Here is a 17,711-nt window from a genome sequence, read left to right on the forward strand (position 1 = left end):
CAGAAGTAGCAGAATGAAATGTGAGAAAACCCCTATTCTATATTGCAAACCGCTTCAATAACAAGTGATCAGCTGCACGATTTAACAGCCAAACCGCATGGTTTAACAGCCAATACTCCTGGATTATACTTTCGGCACAGTATGACACCTAATGTTACCAAGGGGATGTGATTACGTCCTGCTGGGCAGTGTTATTCTCTACTACTAATCTTGTTATAAATGTTTATAATACAAATATTTTCAAGACTTTAAATTAATCTAAAATGACATTACAATAAGATAGTGGCTCTTTTACTCCTAAATGTTTCCCGATCTGGCCCCTATGGAGAACGTGTGGAAGAGCCGGCGATACAGGGCGTTGCACATTGTATGGGAATGCAACAATGCACAAGTAATGAAGTCTAACTTGTGGGAATATATTGGAGGATTTGGGTTCTTATAAATGCAGCTCCGGTTATTAAATTGCAGCAGAATTGTCATTTTGTGGTGGCAGCACCAAATGTACATTCTTTAGTAAATTGTCGTCAAAACAGCAGCTGTCAGTGTGTGCAGGTAACTGGACATTAATGTTTAGCTTGTGGGCGTTTCCCACTTTGTAATTGGTGTGACTCTCAATGTTTGTGTCACTGGCGGTGTGTGTGCCAGTCAGAAAATACACTTTTCTAAATTGTCCTTCCTTAGTCCATTGATAATATAAAATAATTCTTACATCAATACATAGATAATGTTTTTTTATATAATCCTATTTACCACTAAACATTGTGTTTCTTACAGAATTTACTTACACATCACCGGTATCTCCAGTATGGAGGAATCCCCTCTTCCCACGTCATTCATTGCAGAGCAGTAATATTTCTCATTCTCCCGGCTCACGTTCCTCAGAGTTATGTGCTGATTATGGTTATGGTCCTGTAACACAACCTGTGTGTCATCCCCAACTTTGTACCATGTGTAATTATTTACATTGGGGTTAGCCTGGCTAGTACACATTAAAGTCACATCATCTCCTTCCTTTATCTCCTTGCTCTGCAGTAATGTGATCAATGTGTTCTTAGGAGAATCTGTGAGGAGAAAAAAGTATCTTATAAATACAGCTCAACTTCGTTATAGTGCGATCCGCTACAACGCGGATCCGCATTTTACTGTAGTCGCCAATCCGAGCCAAGTGGTTTAACACTTTTCAATTACAGTACGTTGGTGTTGGGGATAGTGGGTATACTTGTTGGCATACAAATAGCACCATCTGACCACTTTCTACTCTAGTTTAGTTGCCAATCAGAGACTGTTGGTTACATTAGTTTGGGGTATACTAGGTGTGTGGCGATGAGAGGGTTAATCAGGCAATTAATAAAGGCATTATACCCGGCTGATTAACCCTAACTCGCATTGGGAATGAAGGGGTTAAAAGTATATGCATTACCCTGATGTATTTGCCCCTGTCCCAGTCTTGTTGTCCCCATTTTGCAGCCTGTTCCCTGCCTGCAGTAATAGGAATGCATACAAACTGTACAAGATGGCGTTGTGAGCATGGAACCAAGCGCTGATTGAAGAAGCGTGGCTTTTTATGGGAGGTCTTCTTTGAAGAATGGGTATTCATTTCTAAACCCTAGACCTCGTAACCGCGATGTCAATTGAATAAGTGGCTTGCAGTTAAATCTGAAGTGGATGCTGTCAAAATGTATCTCTCATCTTGTTAACAAATTGTTCTTAACTTGAATGGGGGAAGTCTATTGCCGTGAGAACTTGGTTAACCAGGGAAACCACAATAGAAGCCTTTCAATTAAGTACACTAACTTGAGAACCAAGGGGGCTAGCACTCTGATTTTTGGAGTGCAGCCCAGAATGAAGAAACCATGCACCCACATGCAAAATCAAATTTATTAAAGTGGCATAAGCAGAACACATTGTTTTAAAAAATTGTCATATACTGTTAGTTTTAAATGTACAGTCGGGTAAAAACTTTCTGTAAGCCCGGGAAAAATCCTTTAGTATGTAAATATGCTAAGGGTGAATGAGCTGAGGGTATTTCTCTCCCTGCACTTCAAAGAGCCCCTGCTAAGTGGGAGACTCTGAGTGTAGTGAAGTACAGGGTTGAAAAGCCTCAGAGATTCCAAGTGTGAAAATGACCGGGAAGTTGCTGAGTGCCAGATCCCGGTATCAGCATGAGCCATTGACACCTTGGGACCAAACCCTAGACTGAGGGTTGCCAAGTTAAGGGTGGACCCCCGGTACGGTGAACCGCATAGGTGTCAGGCTGACACATGCACTTTTCAAACTGGAAAGCTCTTTTTGGCCGTTCTGCAAACTCCGGGCAAATCGGGGATTTGGTGGGTTAAATGTTCCCACGGAGGGGATTGGGCGTGCATGTTAGAGATAGGTCTGTGAACCCTATAAACCTGCCTGCCGAGCTATCCACTGCGTGATTCATGACTTATCCAAGCTCTGCTCAAGATTCCGTTCAAGTACAGCGGTAGCGTTTCCAGGACGCAAGGGGTTAACAACATCGTAACTAAGGATTTACCCCAACTTTAGGAATTCGTGAGCCCTGGAGTCTCCCTAACAAATTCTAATGAACTAACACAAAATTCTTTCATTTGGCAGAGATATTAGGTCAGCAACTTGCGACCTAGCCAGGAGGACTTTAAACCAGAGACTTTTTTTCTTCCGCTTTCGTGCAAAGGACAATTTATTTCATTTCCCCATCCCAGTAAGTGTTGTATTAAGGGTATTCTGAGGTTGTTGTGTGTTTGTCTATTAAGGAAATACTGCACCGACACACTTTATTCGAGCAAATACCCGGTATGTACCTGGCAGATACCTGGAATGCGCCGCTCCTCACCTCTGACAAGCCCCGTTGTGTTTGCCTTCCCAGCCTGGGTTCATGCCTGGCTGATGGGCGGCTGATCTGTTAAATGATAATGATTAGGATTTAATAGGCTGCAATGCTTCGCGTGTCTACCAGATGGCATAAATTCATGAATTGTAATGCAGTATATATATATATACTGTGCAGTATTGCAGCCAGCGGGAATAAAATGCTTCAATCCCTGCCGGAAAATAACTCAATGCACTCGGGCAGAAAACAGTCACAAACCTCAATACACCCGGGTATACCCGAATTCGTGGGACTAGCCGAGCTCGAATAAAGTGTGTCGCCAGTGTAAATGACAATTTATTTTGCCCTCCTTGTTGTGTTCAATCGAGAATCCCAAAACTATTAACACTTTTATAAGTACTGGTCCACCGTGACAGGGTGGCATACAGATAGCAGCATCTAACCCTCTCTCTGTGCACTATTATGAAGATATGCACAATGTACAGTAAACTACACTTGTTAGTTTCCTAATTGTTTTTATAATTTTTTAATTTTAACCAAAACTTAACAAATCGAGTTTTTCCAATACCAAATAAAACAATAAAACCACAGATATTATATAGAACCAAAACACAATTGCAAGTGCCCACCCTTAATAAATGTCTTCACTTTAAGCATGGTTACATGCAGTACCTTTAAGTAAGACAGTACAGAAAGCAGTTTGTGTCAGTAACAAGGGATTGTACACTTCATTCTGACAATCTTAAGATAATTACTAAATTCATAGCATTTATTATGTTAGGCAAAGCAATAAAGAATACAGGTAACATATAGTAGTTACTTACATTTAATGGATAAGGTGCATATTTTGTGTATTTGTTGTCCATTTGGATATGTAGCTGTGCATTCCAGCTGTGTTTTATCATCCTGATAGTGAGAGTAATATTTAATTTCTGATATAACTGTCCAAAGTCCTCCTGTGAGGTCTTCATGACGTACACTGATACTGTGACCTGCCTTGTTCCATTGCATAGAAGGGGGATTGGAGGCACAAGTGTGTCTTACAGAGCAGGTGATGGAGACAGTTTTCCCTTCGGCCAAATCCCACTGTCCAGTTAATAATGGCTCCTCTGGGGCGTCTGAGGGAAACATTGCAAAAATGATTCTTTTCAATATTATAAATGAATAAGACAAATGTCTGGAAATCTTCATCATTTGCCATGATAATATTATTTGCAGGCATAATATCAGTATTATCACACATGGGGTTCTTCATGTGTTTAGTTACACAGACATAGTTATGGTTAATATTTCTTTAAAATAATAATTTCCCCCACACATACTGTGGCATTTCCGTGTTCAAAAATGTCATGAAGCTAAAATGTCAGATTCCTAGGAGTTTATTCATTAAACTGTCTCTCCCACTTTGCGGATTTGTTACATTGGCATATCACATGGAACCGCAAAACCAAATGGCATAAAAAGCCATTCTCCCGGGTTGGAGATGCAGTAAGGATTTAAAGAATATGGTGAGATGCAAATCCTTGCATTCTCACCTGGAGATGCCCTTATCTCAGAGTGATGAATAGGCCCCATACTGTTTACCTAGTATGTGACATCTGCGGAGAATCACAGAGGCAGACGTGTGACCCCACATACTGTACTGTAGGGATAAAAGCAGTTTGGGTCAAATATTATCAACTACAATAAAAAGGTATGATACCACTTAATACCCTTTCCCTCCTTTGCTATTTTACTTAGGGTGGGTTTGGAATAAAAGCAGTTTTGAGGAAATTATTTATTTTCTATTTTTTTTTAAATAGTTAGCTTAGTTTATCTTATGATATTGTCATATGAAATATTCTAACATTCTGATTATTCTCCCCAAAACAGTTATTGATCACGCAGTTCTTAATACACAAGCTACTCCCCTAAAAATGCAGAACAGACAATTTTGCAAATGTGTCTTAATATAATCTATGAACATCAACCAATCAACCAAAACAGTCAGTTACATTAGTTTGCATTGGTGTGTGATAATCTCTGCAAATCACAGTTGTAAATCCATTGCTAAAAAAAATACAGTTTATAGGGAACTAAGTAAATCCATGTTGAAAAAAAAAGAATGAATACTGCAGACAGTCGGTTATCAAGGACTCAGTCTCCGACTCTTGGGAACGGGACACATGGTATCTGACTTTCTCTATTTCAACAAAACAAGTGGAACCGGTTTATAGAATTAAAAGGACTTTTTAAATTGACCAGGTGGTTAAAAATCCATACCCAGGGCTGTCGAGGGGGGGAGGGGGGTGAAGACGGAACAAGGGTCCCGGACTCTGCTACAAATTGGGCCCGACCTCTGCCCGCCGGTCCTCTAGTTGACATCGGGCCAGGGAGGAATGACTGATGAGGGGGGAGTGAGTGAGTGGGCTAATTGATGGAGGGGGGAGAGTGAGAGGTGGGTGTAAGAGAGGGGGGAGTGAGGAAAAGAGGGTGTAGGGGTGAGTGAGGAAAAATGGGCAAATGAGTGAGACACACGGGAGAAATAAATGCGAGGTGGGGAGGGATTGAGTGAAAGTGGGGTAATTGATGGAGGGGGGGAGAGTGAGAGGAGAGAGTTGGTGTAAGAGAGGGGGTGAGTGAGTGTGGAAAAGAGGGAGTAAGAGTGAGGTGCGAGGGAGAGAAATACATGTGAGGGGGGAGGAGGGATTGAGTGAGAGTGGGGTAATTGATGGAGAGGGTGATTGAGGATGAGAAGGAATGAGACAGAGGGGAGATAAATATATACTGACACCTTATATTATACTGATTAAAGACACATTACTGAGTATTTTACCTGTGACTTGGATGTGAACAGAATCTCCATTAAGTCTGAATGAGTTTATTTCTTCATTTATCCCGGGAAAATATGATTCACCATCACTTGTTCTAAAATCTTCAATCCTCAGCGAACAGCTGTTTGTTGCATTTCCCACCAGAGAGGTGCGGCCCCGGTACTGCGATGCCACTGCAGAGGGGTTATTATTATTGAAAGCCTGTGGGTAACTACGTCTACGGTAAAAGTACCAAATCACACTGATCTCTGCAGTGTCCTTGGGCCGGGTGAATGTGCAGGGGATCTCCACACAGGATCCCTTCAGTGCTGTAATGGATCGTCGTGGGAATGAAAAAGACCAACGTTGACAGCCTGAGCCTGGAAAAGCCCATGAGAAAGACACAGCAGTGTAATTAGAGATATTACACCCAGCAGGCAAGATAACACCCCAGCTGCAATACAGGCATCTTATATATTACCCCTTCCCTGCAATGCAATGAGCTGTATGCAGCATCAACACTCACACTCAGCTATGAAATACTAATAACAAATAAATGTACTTTCTTGTATTTACATGACAGGCACATACTGCAGAGTAAATACATAGAAATTGATGGCAGATAGGGACTATTTGACTATCTCGCTGATTTTTTGCACCTATTATGCCCCAGACCCAATTTGAGACCCTGGTATGAAAGATTAGAAGTGTTTGGAATTGCAGATGGTGCTGGGACCGGTAATAATATCCTGTGGTTAGTGATCAGTTAAAGTGCAATGTTATCTGCAGTTACATATTCCACAATACTGATATAGCCATGTTTAAAAATGGTATACAGTTCTTTCTAATGCTGGCAGTAAGCCTGGTAAATATACAGGATTGCCAGCATCAATCATGGAGGTTTTCCCTCACACCCTGGTGAGGTGTAATATGTACACCAGGGGAGTGTTAACATACTCTGTGTCCACTGTTAGTGACACAGGGGGTGTGGCTATTCTCTGAGATATATAAGACACAGCACTGCCCAAAGTTGTTCAAGTTCAAGAGTGTTGTTCACTAGTAAGCAGTTGATGTAATCAAGGTCTGCAGAAGTAAGGCTGGTAGGCCCAGAGAGAGTAGCTACACTGTGTCCAGGGACCTGGCACAGGTGGTGATCTCCCGGAGGGGAGAGGTGATCCAACTCCATTGGGAGGGCAGATTCTTCTGAAAGACAGGGCTGTGGAAAGATGAGCGGCTGAGCTGACCGCTGCAAAGGGCAGTCTGCCTGAACCGTCAATAAAGATGCCCTTATTCATCAAAACCCTCATGTGTGAGTGTGGAGTTACTCAGCAGCGAAAGGCACCACCGCGGAGGTCCTCATCAGAACCATCTCCCTGGTGACGCAGAGATCCTGATGAGGTGGAGGTGCTTTATCGTATGTAGGTAGGACTCACACACAATACCTCAGCTGCCTGTCTGGGCTGACAATCCCCTACACCATCATGCGGGAGACTCAGGAGTCCTGTAGCCAACAGGTGCACCACCAGACACAACCATGTAATGGGGACCGGTTAGACCACAGGGGCCAATCTTAGATTGGGTGGGTCAGGAGAGTCCAGAAACACCATTACACTGATATGCTCCTTCCTCAACTTTACTGCTGCTCCCCATTCTCATGTTATTTTTCTCCCCGCTTTTTACATGTGTACCCAGGTCCCTTCTGGCACCCCGGTCCTCTGTTTCCCCCCCTTACCTCCGCTGCTGTGGGATACTGTTGCCGGTGGCAGCGGTGGCTCCCTCTGCAGGGTGCCACCATGTTTGTTATGCACGCTTACGCGCATGCGCAGATGCGCGGGAGGGCTCGCGTCGGCCATGTTGTGATTTGCCGCGCATGCGAAGTAGGTGACGCATGCGCAGAGAAGTGCAGGTGCGGCGGCCATTACAGGAAAGGCTCCGCGCAGGGACTAAAAGACACATGAACCTCAGGGGAAAGTCACTTGCGGCGGCTTAACCAGTAGGGTGGCTGCATTTGCAGTTAAGGCAGTTTGAAGCGAGGGAGAGCTCGCGCTGACATTTTAAAAAAAAGGGACAGTTTATGCAGTAATCAGTTGAGGAGAGGGACAGGGAGGACAGTGAGGAGAGGCAGTTGTAGGAGAGGGAAAGGGAGGACAGTGATGAGAGGCACTTGTAGGAGATAGATAAGTCCCCTTACTTTTTCCATGGGAGTATGTCACAGCTTCAGTCTGCAGTTAACATGTTGCTAGGCAACCAGTGAGGCTGTGAGAAGTATGACAGTTAAGATTAAGACAGTTGAGAGGGACAGTTTAGGCCAGAGCTTTCCAAACTGTGTGTCGCGACACGTTAGTGTGTTGGCTGCAGTGTGTAGGTGAGTCGCGCAAAACCTCTGAGCGGTGCGCAAACTGGGGCCCTGGGGGGGAGCAGGATTATTTAAGGGGGGCGCGGGCGGTCAGAGCCACCAACAGGGGGTCTGCCAGGCACTGAGGGAAAATAAATAAATAAATAAAAACGCCCCCACCTGATTGGTTGGCGTGCAGCCAATCTCTATGTAAGCTGCAAAGTGAAGAGGCACCTTTTCCTGCATTGAGCGAGTAAGGTGAGAATGGCTCCATGCCTCCCTTAGCTCTGATTTCCCCCCCCCCCATTGTCCAATTTGCCCTCCCATGTCCGATTTGCCCCCCCCTGGTCCGATTTGCCCCCCCTGATCCGATTTGGCCTCCCCGGTCCAATTTGCCACCCCACCAGGTTCAATTTGGCCCCCCATGTCCAATTTGGACCCCTCATGTACAATTTGGCCCTCCCTGCTCTGTTTTTGCCCCCCCCTGCTCCAATTTCCGCCCACTGCTCCGATTTTGCCCCCCCCCGCTTCGATTGGCCCCCCTTGTGTCTGATCACCGTTTGTGTGTGTGTGTGTGTGTCTGTGAGAGTGTAAAAGTGTGTATGTGTGTGAGAGAGAGTGTGTAAGAGTGTGTGTGTTTGTGTGTGTGTGTGTGTGTGTGTGTATGTGTGTGTTTGAGTGTAAGTGTGAGAGTGTGTGAGTGTGTGTGCGAGAGTGTGTGTAAAAGTGTGTGTTTTGTGGCTGGATGACCGTAGTTAGTGAGAAGACAACACAATTCTTCTTGTGAAATAATATTCTGGTGGATTTATTTGTCCAAAAGTATAACAAAACAAATGTTGTTCTGTCCCTTTAAGTAAAATAAACATAAACAAAAACCTATCCCCGGTCAGGTAACTAACTAAAAAATAGTGCAGCCTATCTACCTGGCTGGCTAGCTAGCCTAGACCAGACCAACAATGTTCAATAACCTCAGTTGGCTCCTTACCTGGGAGCTTTATTTCCCCTTGAACATAATCAATATGAGCAGCCTGTGCCTGTTTGTCTGTCTGTCTGTCAGCACTACTCTGTCCTCTCTCAGTGCCTGAGAGAGACTTCCGCCCAAGAGGCATTTCCTTTTCCTGTTTTTAAAGCAGGTGAGCTAGCTTAACTAGGAGTACCTGTGGATTGTTAATCAGCTGGTTATCTCCTCGTCTACCGGAAAGCAGGCATACTGCCATCACCTGCTAATGTATACAGAGACAATTATGTGTGTGTGTGTGAGAGAGAGATTGTGTAAGAGTGTGTGTGAGAGTGTGTAAGAGTGTGTGAGAGTGTGTAAGTGTGTGTAAGAGTGTGTGAGAGTATGTAAAAGTGTGTAAGAGTGTGTGTGTGTGTGTGTATTCTCTTTTGTTATGGTACAAATTGATGTTTTGGTGGCTGATTCCCATACATCTTCCCAGTCATCAATATCCATTTGTACATTTAGATCAGCACTCCACTTATGCATATAGGCGTGCAACGGGGTACTCTGTGTCGACTCCATCCCCCTGTAGATCTCGGAGATCAATCCTCTATGATATGTACCTTTGATACAGAAAGATTCCAATTTGGTTAGGGCAGGAAATTTGGAGTTTTGAGAGAGCTAAATGAAAATGTCTGATTTGTAGAAATTGAAATAGGTGGAGGTCACGTGACTGGTACTTGTCTTGAAGCTCTTAGAAGGACAGAATTTCCTCCTTCTTCAGCATGTCTGCAACCATCCCAATGTTTAATTCCTGAAATTGACCAAATTGTTTGCATGAACACCCAGGCGGGAACTCTGGGTTTCCGAAGATAGGGGTGAGTTGAGAGGGGGATGATGGAAGGCCGTACTTCCATTTGTTTTTAAGCCAGATAGACCATGTGCATCTCATTGCTCTCAGATCAAATTTCCATGGTCCTCTTTCTTTATTTACTTGGGAACATAGGACAGCTGGGAGTGGGGAGGGGGACATGTGATGATAGTCTATCACCAGCCAGCAGGAAGAGGTCGGGTCATTATTCCAGACCACCGCCTGATGCAGCTGAGCTGCTTGGTAGTGTTTGACCATGTCGGTGCCCCCAATCCGCCCCACCCCTTTGAAGATAACATGACTGACCTCGGGACCCTAGGTTTGCGACCTCCACAGATGAACCGGAATATTTGAGATTGCATATTTTTTAATTCCGATAGTGGCATCATAACAGGGAGGTTTTGGAAAAAGTATAATAATCTAGGGAGGACATTCATTTTGGAGGATAGGATTCTTCCGAACCAAGAGATTTGGTGGTTAGTCCAGGAGTCTAAATCTTTTTTGATTTGGTCAAATAAAGGGGGGAAATTAAATTGGTAAAGGGATTTGTAAGAGCTGGTTATTTTAACTCCTAGATATTTTATGTGGGAAGAATTCCACCTATAATTGTACTTAGATTGGAGTAATTTCCACATTGGTTCTGGTAGGGAGAGATTGAGAGCTTCCAATTTGTCCATATTAATCTTGTAATCAGAAACTTGGATAAATTGATCTAGTAATTTCTGAAGATTGGGGAGGGATATAAGGGGGTCGGCGAGGGTCAGAATCACGTCATCCACAAATAAGGATATTTTCTATTCCGTTCCAGCAATCGGAATACCTTTTATGCTCGGTTCGGTTTTGATTTTGGCCGCTAAGGGTTCAATTGTGATTGCGAATAGTAATGGGGACAGGGGGCTACCCTGTCTGGTCCCATTTTTAATAGGGATTGGGTTTAGTTGTCTGCCCGGTAGTTAAATGTATGCTGTGGGGTTTTGGTAGAGAGCACGGACTCCCTCTAAAAAGGGACCCATAAAGCCAAATTTTAAATTGTGCCTGGGATCGGTTCGCCTTCCATAAAGGAGTTGAACATATCCAGGAGATAGGGGGATAGTCGGCACAAAGGACTTATAATAAATATTGGAGAAGCCATCTGGACCAGGGGTCTTGGCCAGTTTAAGGGAACTTACGGCTTCCGCTAGCTCGTCTTGTGAGATTTTTTGTTTAATTTCTCTAACTCTTCCCCTGTGAAGGAGGGCAGATTGCATTGTGCAAGATATTGTGAGACTTTTTTGCACTGTTATGTTCCTGTCCTGGAAGATGAAGGTTATAAAGTTCCTCATAACAATTAGCAAATTCCTGAGCAATTTCTTTCTCCACAAAGGAGATCTGCCCGCCTTTGGTGCGTATCTAAGAAATTTGGGATTTAACTTTTATACCTCTTAGCTTTGCCACCAAAAGTCTGTCTGCTTTATTGCCCCTGTCATAGAACCTTTGATTGGTCCATTTTAACGCACTCTCCACCTCTTCGAGCTGTGATAGTTTTAGTTCTGCTCTCGTTTTGTTAAGTATTTTGAATAATTTTTTGGAAGGTTTACTTTAATGTTGTTTTTCCAGATATAGGATCTTATATTTTAGCTCTTTTTGTATTTTGAGTTTCATTTTTTTCTTATACGAGGCTAAAGAGATAAGATCCCCTCTTATTGAAGCTTTATGTGCTTCCCACAGCATTGCTGATGCTGAAACTGATCCTTTATTTATTTTTAAAAAAGTGGAGAGTTTTTGACTAACTGTCTGGACTATTTTCAGATCATTTAGAAGGGAATCATTGAGCTTCCATTTATATGTGTTGCTTTTAACGAAAGGTAGAGAGAGGGTTAGTTCGACAGGGATGTGATCAGACCATGTAATTGTACCTATATTAGACTGGGTAGATGCCTGGAAAACATTATTGATACCTAGAAAAAAGTCAATCCTCGAGTAAGACTGATGTGGGGGCTGAGAGAAACGTGTAGTCCCAATTCCCTTGGTGCTGGGCCCTCCATATATCGACTAGAGAGAAACTTTCTAAAATTTCTCTAAATATTTAGCTTTTTTTTGAGTTTGGGTAGTATGGGGGGTGGCCAGTGAGGTGGATTTAATATGATCTGGTAAAAGGACCATGTTTAAGTCTCCGGCTATGAGTAATGAGGCCAGAGAGGACTGGTCTAGAGAGTCAAATAAGTTTTTGATGAATGAAACATGGTTTTCTTTGGGGGCATATACATTGACGAGGGAGATGGGGGAGCCCGATAGGGTGCCCTGTGAGATCAGGAACCTCCCATCTGTGCTCTGTTACGGTATTCATCATTAGAGGGCGATGTTACTCTTTATCAGCAACTCGCTGGGGCTTATTCTAGTACAGTAGCTCCGAAGTTGTCAGACTTGTTCAGAAGTAGCAGAATGAAATGTGAAAAAAAACCCTATTCTATATTGCAAACCGCTTCAATAAAAAGTGATCAGCTGCACGATTTACCAGTCAAACCGCATGGTTTAACAGCCAATACACCTGGAAGATACTTTCGGCACAGTATGACACCTTTATTACCAAGGGGATGTGATGAAGTCCTGCTGGGCAGTGTTATTCTCTACTACTATTGTTATAAATGCTTATAATACCATTATTTTCAAGACTTTAAATTAATCTAAAATGACATTACAATAAGATAGTGGCTCTTTTACTCCTAAATGTTTCCTGATCTGGCCGCTATGGAGAACGTGTGGAAGAGCCGGCGATACAGGGCGTTGCACATTGTATGGGAATGCAACAATGCCCAAGTATTGAAGTCTAACCTGTGGGAATATATTGGAGGATTTGGGTTCTTATAAATGCAGCTCCGGTTATTAAATTGCAGCGGAATTGTCATTTTGTGGTGGCAGCACCAAATGTACATTCTTTAGTAAATTGTCGTCAAAACAGCAGCTGTCATTGTGTGCAGATAACTGGACATTAATGTTTAGCTTGTGGGAGTTTCCCACTTTGTAATCAGTGTGACTCTCAGTGTGAGTGTCACTGGCGGTGTGTGTGCCAGTCAGAAATTACACTTTTTAAACTATCCTTCCTTAGTCCATTGATAATATAAAATAATTCTTACATCAATACATAGATAATAGTAAGAAGGATCCGAAGATTCCAGCGGTGCACAGCTTGTAGAGATGAGAGACCAGCAAGGTGTAGATTAAAAATGAAATTTTATTGAAAAAACATATGGTATGGGGGACACACTCTGACGCGTTTCGGACCTGCGTGGTCCTTAATCATAGAGCTGATTCGCGTCTCCATTACCCCCTGTCTTATAGTGTAAAACCCCTCCCCCTTGCGTCATTGCGCTGTGTGTTTTGGCGCGAAAAATCGATAACTAGTCTATACCTAACAGCTGTGTATGCGCGCGTGTTGGAGGGTGCAGTGAATATTAATTAGCCATGTGTTGTTCTCTACTATCAACACACCGCACGCACGCTGTGGGTTGCTAAGTGACCGCAGTAAACACTGCCTACGTCATGCTAATTTATATTCACTGCACATTCTCACACGCTGGACAGGGTTACGCTGATAAACGCAATGTCATGACGTAGGCAGTGTTTACTGCGGTCACTTAGCAACCCACAGCGTGCGTGCGGTGTGTTGATAGTAGAGAACAACACATGGCTAATTAATATTCACTGCACCCTCCAACACGCGCGCATACACAGCTGTTAGGTATAGACTAGTTATCGATTTTTCGCGCCAAAACACACAGCGCAATGACGCAAGGGGGAGGGGTTTTACACTATAAGACAGGGGGTAATGGAGACGCGAATCAGCTCTATGATTAAGGACCACGCAGGTCCGAAACGCGTCAGAGTGTGTCCCCCATACCATATGTTTTTTCAATAAAATTTCATTTTTAATCTACACCTTGCTGGTCTCTCATCTCTACAAGCTGTGCACCGCTGGAATCTTCGGATCCTTCCTACTGTTATATTGCAAACAGAGCGTGGATGCACGCACAGGAGAACAGCCATATGTGAGTATTGTATGTCTCCCTTCATTGAGACTGGATGACCGGTAACAGTGCGGCAACACAAGGGTCATGTAGGGCGCAATCCTACAAAGTAACGGTACGTTAACCCTCATTCATGTTATTTGTCATATGTGATAGATTCATGTGAAAAGCACTGGGTCCAATACCTAAAAAGTTATGGTTATAGGCTGACTCCACAACAAAATAAGGATTTTTATTATCTACTGAAGTTCTGAACGAGATTGAGCACTGTTTTTGGGACTCTTGCCCCATAACTACATAATACATAGATAATGTTTACTTATATAATCCTATTTACCACTAAACATTGTGTTTCTTACAGCATTTACTTACACATCACCGGTATCTCCAGTATGGAGGAATTCCCTCTTCCCAGGTCATTCATTACAGAGCAGTAATATTTCTCATTCTCCCGGCTCACGTTCCTCAGAGTTATGTGCTGACCGTGGTCCTGTAACACAGCCTGTGTGTCATCCCCAACTTTGTACCATGTGTAAGCATTCACATCGGGGTTAGCCTGGCTTGTACAAATTAAAGTCACATCGTCTCCTTCCTTTATCTCCTTGCTCTGCAGTAATGTGATAGTTGTGTTCTTAGGAGAATCTGTTAGGAGAAAAAGGTATCTTTTAAATATTGCTTCATGTTACAATTAATATTCAGTAATTAAGTATCAATCTAATTTGACAGGAAGCAGTGTGTAAGGACGGCTAATCACACAGAGCGGGTTAAATGTAGAATTTGCCACCGAGTTCTGCTTATACTATCAGAATCATTGCAGCTGGTCAGCATGTCTGTGTGATAATGATCCTTCTCGCAATCCAGTGGGATCATGGCAGAAACATCTACAAAAAACTATATCTAAGTGCAGATGTTTCTTAATAAAAAACAGAAAGTACATGTGAGTCTTGGCTCCTATGGAGTGCCTACTCACAGTGTGCTGAAAATAAAAGTGCTACTCCAAAACTGTGACTAAGTCTGTGCTTGTGTAGATTCTCAGGAGAGATGTACGTCAGTGCAGGATAGAAATACAATCCATAGCGCAGATCAGTAAATAAAAGTATATTATATTAAAAGAAAAGAAAAATTGCACTTAGTATGTACGATAATAAAATGCAGTTATCACAAATATTAGGACATCTTGAGTTGAACCGCTCACTGCCTCCGTCTCCTCTGTGATGCCAGTAGCCTGGGGAACCCTTCCCAGCTCTTGGCCTCCTTGCTGGCGTTGATCGCCGGTTTCGCTACGTCACTTCCGATGGATACCGCGTGTATTTCTTTCCTGCACTGAAGTACATCTCTCCTGAGTATCTACACAAGAAGACACATTTTTGGAATTGCGCTTTTTTTTTCAGCACACTGTGTGTAGGCACTCCATAGGAGCCAAGACTCACATGTACTTTGTTTTATTAAGAAACATCTGCACTTAGATATTGTTTTTTGTTGCTTTTTCTCCTATGCTCCTCCTGGATGGTGAGAAGAATTGCAATGTTTGGGACCAGTGAAGACAGTCCCTACCAAAGTGTCTGACCAGGGAGTTACAACTTTATTTTTTGTCTCACTGGCCATTTTTTGCACAATATATGTATCTATAGCATTTATTGGCATTATCGCACTAATTGTTCACTTTGCATTTTTTGCACTTATCTTTGTCACTATGGTTAGTGACTACTCTCTGTGGGAGTGTCTAATTAATCACTTTTCTGTGTGATATGTGATAATTTTCACATTCTATTGCCTCTCCTGCTATGTTGATTATAGAGTATTATCACGTGAAGATGTTAACAATGTTGTTATATTTGGCACAGATTCTTAATTCCCGTACCTGATTCTCTTCTCGACTATTTCCAATCCGAGTTCTTAAAACTCTGTGATACCCATGCTCCACTATGTAGAATAAGAGTACAGGGGGCCCACCTTCCATAGATTACAACTGACCTTATAACACTCTACCAGTTCAGTGATGCCTTGTGGAAAAGCTACAAAGTAACTGGCACTACCAAGGATCTCAATCACTACCGATGCCTGCGGAACATGTGCACAAGGCAAACAAGACATGCATGTGTTGAAGAATAAATTCAATAGAGTCGTGAATAAAGTGATGTTGAGTGAGTGGAAGTGTATCGTGAAGTGCTAAATAAAAATCTATAGCCTCCAGTCCACCCTGATGTGGTATAGATGTATAGAGTGCCTGGACATCTAAGGTGGCCAATAAATATGTGTTAACCCAAGGAAAATCAGTAAGTAAAGTGAGAACCGAAGTAGTGTCTAATTTATGTGAAGGGAGTGTGGGCACAAGTGGTTGTAAAAATATGTCCACATATTGAGAAATGTTAGCTGTAAGAGAATTGATACCAGAAATAATAGGACGCCCAGGTGAATCTGTAAGTGACTTGTGAATTTTAGGTAAGTGATAAAGAATGGGGATGGTGGGAGCAGTACAAAGGAGATAATCATATTCTCCTTTGTTCAAGACCCCTGACTTTCGTGCCCCATCCAAGAACAATTTTAGATCTACTTGATAATGTGTGGTTGGATCTTTTAATAATTTGCAATATGATTTGCTATCAGATAGCAATCCCATAGCTTCCTTACAATAATCAGTCCTATTTTGAAGGACGATGGCCCCACCTTTATCTGCCTCTCGTAAAATGACATCCTGGTTGGTATTTAATTGTCGTAATGCCTGTTTTTCTTGAGCAGTTACGTTATTGGTATATCTATAGCTCCCTTCATGTGATAAACATAGTTCCCCAAAGTCCTTCTCTACCAATTTGTTAAAGATCTCGATAAAGTGACCCCGAGAATGGTATGGGTAAAAAACTGATCGAGGCTTATAGCTGGTATGATTCACTGGAAACTCAATATGGGCATCCATATAGCCTTCATCAGCTAAGTTGGTAAGGTCAACTAAGGCAGCTTGTTCTTCAATGGTAAATTATCCAATATTGGAGCATAGATTAGAAAATGCTGATTCTGATGTACTTGGTACAGTAGAGAAGTGTCTGCCCAAAACTTTCTACTTACCCCTGCCATGTTGAGGGGGACCTCATTAGCATTCTGCAGGTCCATGTCCTCTGTTGCCAGAAATAATACAAGAAAAAATACAATCTAATGGCCCCTAACCCTTTAATCACCTTAAAGATTAATAACCGCTATAGTAATTAAGGGGTTAACCCAACCTCCCCCGCTACCCACCCGGGAGGCCTAACCACCCACCTTGGGACCACTATACCCACCCTCCAGCCATTGATTTGCAGTGGTACATCATACCCATATAATATTGCCATGATAAGACACTATAGCAGTCAATGGTCAGTCTAATAAAAAAGCATGAAGGCCAAAAATACACAATAATAAAAGATATACACAAGCACCTAAATACCCCAATTAAATAAATCAAAGCACTAGCCAACCAATTAACTAAATAAAAGCACTAGCCAACCAATTAAATACTGTAAATAAAAGGACTAGCCAAATAATAAAATAAATACATAAAAGCACTAGCCAACCAATCAATCAATAAAATTACTAACCAACAAAACAATTAAATCATTTTAAACACTAGCCAACAAAAAAATTAATGAATTTAAAATGCTAACAAATCCTAAAACGTACTAAAAACAAGCAATCCAAATCCCAAACAATTGAATCCAAACAATAAAAACAAATAGAAAATAAATACAATCAATTCAAAATAAGCATTTGCCAAAAAATGCATTGGTTGTCACTGTAATTATCTGTACCCTAAAGGGGCACAGATGAATACATTATCAGTCAATGGGCAATCACAAACATAAAAATAAATAAAAACAATGAAAAAATACTTTCCAGTTTTTTTAACAGTTACACATGGGAAAGTAGTTGGAATACAGATAGCAGCATCTGATCTCGCTT

At 42.3% G+C, this 17,711-nt stretch overlaps 1 protein-coding gene across 1 annotated transcript in view; it reads right to left on the reverse strand.

Annotated features, from left to right (window-relative positions):
- LOC142498163 (B-cell receptor CD22-like) overlaps positions 1–17,711 on the reverse strand; it is a 47,766-nt gene that overhangs the window by 28,676 nt on the left and 1,379 nt on the right. Inside the window, exons 3-6 of the mRNA XM_075606672.1 lie at positions 14,151–14,420; positions 5,652–6,008; positions 3,661–3,954; positions 786–1,061 (exon numbers count right to left, since the gene is read on the reverse strand). Coding sequence (XP_075462787.1) covers positions 786–1,061; positions 3,661–3,954; positions 5,652–6,008; positions 14,151–14,420 — 1,197 coding nt within the window. The remainder of the gene's footprint in view (positions 1–785; positions 1,062–3,660; positions 3,955–5,651; positions 6,009–14,150; positions 14,421–17,711) is intronic.

This window comes from Ascaphus truei, chromosome 6, assembly GCF_040206685.1.
Source record: "Ascaphus truei isolate aAscTru1 chromosome 6, aAscTru1.hap1, whole genome shotgun sequence".
Classification (NCBI taxonomy): Eukaryota; Metazoa; Chordata; class Amphibia; order Anura; family Ascaphidae; genus Ascaphus; species Ascaphus truei.